Below are 5,230 nucleotides of genomic sequence, written 5' to 3'. Positions count from 1 at the left end.
TATACGTTTGACTGGTTTTTGGTATACATCCATTTTGAATTTATAGCCCCCCCTTGGAGAAAACTCCACCAGACGCTACTGCCTGTAAGTCCCCACAAAGTAGCATATTCCAACCGAGTTTTATCTCTAGCTTTTTACATCGACCTTAATATTTTGATCTGCTCTCACCCATGTGTCTGCCATCACTAAGGGCCTTCCAGTCCTCTGTTCAATCAGGGCCACGCCCAAATGCTAAATCATCAATCACTCTGCTCATAATCCTGTAATCCTGATTCCATTTGGTCCTGTTATCTTTATTTCTACATTCTGTGGTTCTTGTTTAAACTGTATATTGTTTGATCACACAAACTATACCATTAAATGACTTCATAACAGCGTTTTTCTTTAAAACTGGAATTAATGTTGACTTTTTTGGGATAGCCTCACTTCCTGAAATAGTAATTACTGTTTGACACATTTCCTTTATTACTGAGGCACCGACTGCCCTCTTGAAAAGGTGAGAATCACCATAGGAGCCAGTGGCTCTGCATTTTGTCTCTTATCTAATGAATTATCACCTCCTAACAGAGACAAACAAAGCTAATAGCTGATGGATTTTTCTTCAAACAGTTCCTTGTTTATTATTTTTTTTAATTCAGTTTATTTCTATAGCACCAATTCACACACACGTCATCACAGAACACTTCAAAGAGAAAATTCCACCAGGTGATCCAGTCAGATTGGTTCAAAGTTTTCTAAGGAAAACCAGCTGGTCGACTCAATGACTCTGTAGTAAGCCCTCACACTTAGCATGCTCGTAGTGACAGTGGAGAGGAAAACTTTCTTTAAACAGGAAGGAACCTAAGGCAGAACCAGACTCAATGCGAGCGGCCATCTGCTGAGGCCGACTGGGGTTCAAGGAGACAGAAGCGGACATACAGAAAGAAGCATAGATATAAAAGGCAACTGTCAACCAGCTCCACAGGCGATCCCATCCAGGAAACACAGCCAGGCAGACGAGCTCTGAGCCAGCTCCCATGTCAGAGGATGAAACAGAGCATATACAGTACGGTTAGGGTTGAACCAACAAATATTGCAGAATGGGAGAATACAGAAAAGTGGTCCCTGTGTCTTCCAGCAGCCAAAACATATAGCAGCATAAATATAGAAAATAGGATAACTAACTATTTTGGATGAGGTATATCTGACTGTATGACTTGGTTGATTTTGAGATGAAGTGGTGCTATAGAAATAAACTGAATTGAACTCAATATCAGGAAGGTAGAGCCAAGGAGAAACATCTTTCCTGTGACCCAGATTTTCTGGTAATCTGAAGTGACCTTGATCAGATGTTCTCCAGGCTTTCTGAGGGTTTCACCTAATTATCTGGTATCATTTTTACCCAGTTTTTGGTCCAAATTTTGTAGTTGTCCATTCAAAGAGGATTATTCAGGTTAAAGAGGGTCATACAACCCAATGGACAAATAAGAGCCATGTTGACACAACTAACTTTGCTCAGAATGGAGTTTGACTAAGATTTACCTGTCACAAAGACACCCTACCCTAATCTGAGAAACATCCAAAAACATCAAAAACCTCAACACGTTGGTCACCTTGTATACGTCCTCCAAACAGCAGGTGAGCTCATACTCCTCCACAGCGACCTGTGGGTGCTCTTCAACTACAAGAAAAAAAAATGGGAGAGGAGGTGATAAAAGCCCTGCAAGGAACTGCAAAAGGAATAGAAGAAATCATGTAGAAGAAATAAGTAAACCAAAATCCACTTCATTACTGTATAGGACATACTCCTAGGAACTACGTTCACACTGCATGCCTTAATGCTAAATTGTATATGATCTCGTGTGTTAATTACATTCATACACCTGAAGTTTCCCACATGTACAGTAGAGGATGCAATGACGTCACAAGCGAGCGTGCTCTGTGTTTATGGAAGTAAACATGCTGTAGCGCATCTAGCGAGCTTTCCCAACCTTAACAACACAATCTTTTCAAGATGGTTAAACATTAAGACTGCTCTATGCAGCACTGCCCACCATGCTTGTTGTTTTTCTTGCTGCTTCTGCGTGGCAAGATGGAGAATAGCGATCTTTGTCGAGTATTGATGGCATATAGGTTGGATGAATGTGATTTGGCCGTTCAGACAGGTTGAAATCATCAGATACGTATCGGATTCAGCACCACATAGCCAAGTGGCCTGGGTCGGCCCGGCGGTTTGCTCTCATATCAGCCCGGAGAGCAACGTCGGATATGACTCATATTTCCATGCAGCAGCCATTGGCTTGAAGTTTTAATTATCTTAGAGTGGTTCATGTCCTTTAGACAAGGAGGAAACCACTACAGCAACCAGTAAGTCCTTCAGTCTTTTAACATGAGAAGGTATACTGACCAGAGGCAGTGATGCACCTCTGCAGAGGAGCCAGCAGCGGGGTGAGAAGGTACTGCTGAGCAAAGCCGGGCCTTTCCTGCACCATCAAGAGCGCCGCTCTGGTGGCAACTCGCTGGAACTGCTGGGCCGTCAGCTTGTCTCGGAAGTGCAGGAGGTCAAGAATCTGAGAAACATCTGCTTGTTTTAGCAAGTGTTAAATTGAACAACTTGAGCCACACAGATAAATACCATTTCATAAACAAAACATGGCGTCATGGAAAAGACAGAAACTGAAATAAGAAAAGAGAAACAGAGAAATTAGATGTTCCCAAAGCTGTGCAACTGATTTCCCCTGATGACATCACAATGGGCAGGATTTTCAAACAGAGCATTTTGAGCACACATTAGATAAGAGGTGGACATAGGCAGTGAAATGACACATAGAAACTGTTTCTGAAGTGGGACCTTTAGGGCCCATAGTTGATTAGGGGTGGATGCAGACAGAAAGCTACATGTGCTGCAATAAACCTTCTGCATTATCAAGCAGGTAGAGAGAACAGACAGTTCAGGAGAACCTCTGTGAGGCTGCTCCTGCTCAGATGGATCGGTACCTCCCTCTAAAACTGAGTGTGGAGCAGACCTGAGGACAGACCAGGCTGAAGTAGCCATCTGCTGAAGCCGACTGCTGGGGGCAGGCCACCAGGATCCGAGCAACTGCATCACTTCTTCTCCAGTCCGAGTCGCCCCCTGCAGGAGGAGAACAGAGGTTCAGTCAGGAAAACCAATCAGCCAGAACCCTTGAAGGTTTTTCACTTTACTGTAATTCTTCACACTTTCCAATGATCTGCCCAGTGATTAAAGCAAAAAAAATCCTTAGCCTGAACTTAGAGAGGAAAGCACACACCCTTATTTTGAACTTGCATACACAGTCAGTTATTGACGCCGGTACATCAGCTGTAGCGGTAGCTTAGGGTGACCAGACCTCCTCTTTTTCCCCTTTTAGTCCAGGGGAAATTTCAAAATTGTCCGGGATCTTGGTTGACTATAGTGCAGCACGTAGTCTAACCGTAAGGGGTGGACCTGTTCTTTTGGTTTACTTTGCATGTTTTCTAAGCCATAACAAGGCTTTGTTGGGCCACTCTATAAATCTTAGAACTCAACACTAATCCAGACATTTTGAATAGAAAAAGCATGCTGTATCAGAGGCAAAACGTCTTTAAACTTAGAAGGCCCAGTTCAGTTTGGGAAGGAAAATACTGAATTGTTGATGAGCTCCTGGTCTGTCAGGGATCATGATTGACAGATGAAGAACAACAGAAAACTTCTTCCTGACCTTTCAGGGTTTTGTCATCAGCCTTGCATACAGGCATATTTTGGACAAAATCACGAATACAGATAGTCTGCTATGACCTAAATCAGCCGAGGCCTAAAGGGCTGGTTCTCCTCCAGCAGCAGTGTGTTGCAGTGAGCTTGTCACAGGTAATTTTAATATATGCCCAGTATTGAAGCGTGGTCTGCACAATGTTATTCCACGCCACAACGCAAGAGGGCCAATCAGGAACTAGCTGTGGGTCTAGATACAGCCGAGGCGGTGAGGGAGTGGGGGCAAGTTTGTGCGACAATGGAGGGACATGAGGGTGAAAAAGAGCGGGGATCCAGGTGGAAAAAGGGTCCCAGCGTGCTCACGCATCTCGCACTTCTAGCTGGTCCGTGTTCACGAGTCATTTTCCACAATGGTGGTCATACTAACAAAGCAAGCCGGTAAGGTACCAAACAGGAAATACGCATAGTGTAGAGCGGATGTAGATTTGACCAATCAGAGGCCTGCTGTCTGCGGTCACCTACAATTTGGGAGAGGTGCACCAGAGTGCACTGCGACATACACACGGATGCCATGGTTTCTGAGTATAAATCAGCCTTAAAGGGGTCATAGGATGCAAAACTGAGTCTACATTGTCACGAATAACGATAGTTCAGTGGGTGAAATTGATGTATAGAAAGGTTCAAACCTCATCAACACCTCCTAGCTCTCCAAATCTCACAATTTTAAACTTCCACCATAAAACGACAAATTGACGTAAACTCTGGGATGTTGCCTTATTTGGTTCTAGCCTGTACTTTTGTCACGGCCTAAAATTGACATACAGTAAATGCAGTGTTCCAGGCTGCACAGAGAAAGGGGAACCTTTTCACAGTCTTCCCAAGGATCTGAAGACTCGCTTTAAGCATTTTACCAAAGACAGCTTTCAAAATCTTGGACAGTTCAAAGCATGCTTTGCTAAACTTCTTTTACTGAAACAAGGGGCTGTTCCGACCATAAGGCCATCACAACCACAAGCTGTGAGTGTGACTGTTACTAATCTGTTGATAGCAATGCTAGCATATCTATGTTGACCTGATTTGGGTTTCTGAAAAGAAGGACTGCTAGGCCGCCTAATGGACCGGACCGGGCATTCTAACCGAGCCGTGAGCTCGGGGGCTGGTCTGGGAACCCCAGGGGACGAAGCGACCGAACCTGTCCCGGTGACGGTAGCCCAGACACCTGTGGCCCCATGCTTCCCCCTGCCTGCTTTACTGGGCAGGCAGGGGGAAGCATGGGGCAACCAGTGTCCAGGCTACAGTCACCAGGACAGGTTCAGTCGCTTCGTCCCCCGCCCCGACCAGCCCCGGAGCTCATAGCTCGGTTCTCTTTCACTGTAGTTGACCAAAATCCCAGATTTTGAAATTTCCCCCAGACATGTTTTTAGGTACGACAAGTAGGACATGCCCGGGAAAAAGAGGACCTCTGGTCACCCTACCATATCTACAATTTGATGTCTCAGTGAGTGAGTGCTTGTTGCTATGATGCATCTTTGCTCAGTAGCT

The 5,230-nt window shown here is 44.8% G+C and overlaps 1 protein-coding gene across 1 annotated transcript in view; it reads right to left on the bottom strand.

Moving 5' to 3' along the window:
• tango6 (transport and golgi organization 6 homolog) overlaps positions 1–5,230 on the bottom strand; it is a 57,483-nt gene that overhangs the window by 42,970 nt on the left and 9,283 nt on the right. Inside the window, exons 5-7 of the mRNA XM_015388912.1 lie at positions 3,006–3,112; positions 2,387–2,549; positions 1,576–1,660 (exon numbers count right to left, since the gene is read on the bottom strand). Coding sequence (XP_015244398.1) covers positions 1,576–1,660; positions 2,387–2,549; positions 3,006–3,112 — 355 coding nt within the window. The remainder of the gene's footprint in view (positions 1–1,575; positions 1,661–2,386; positions 2,550–3,005; positions 3,113–5,230) is intronic.

Source organism: Cyprinodon variegatus, unplaced genomic scaffold (assembly GCF_000732505.1).
Source record: "Cyprinodon variegatus isolate N-32 unplaced genomic scaffold, C_variegatus-1.0 Scaffold442, whole genome shotgun sequence".
Lineage (NCBI taxonomy): Eukaryota > Metazoa > Chordata > Actinopteri > Cyprinodontiformes > Cyprinodontidae > Cyprinodon > Cyprinodon variegatus.
This window is presented reverse-complemented; position numbering and strand designations above follow the sequence as displayed.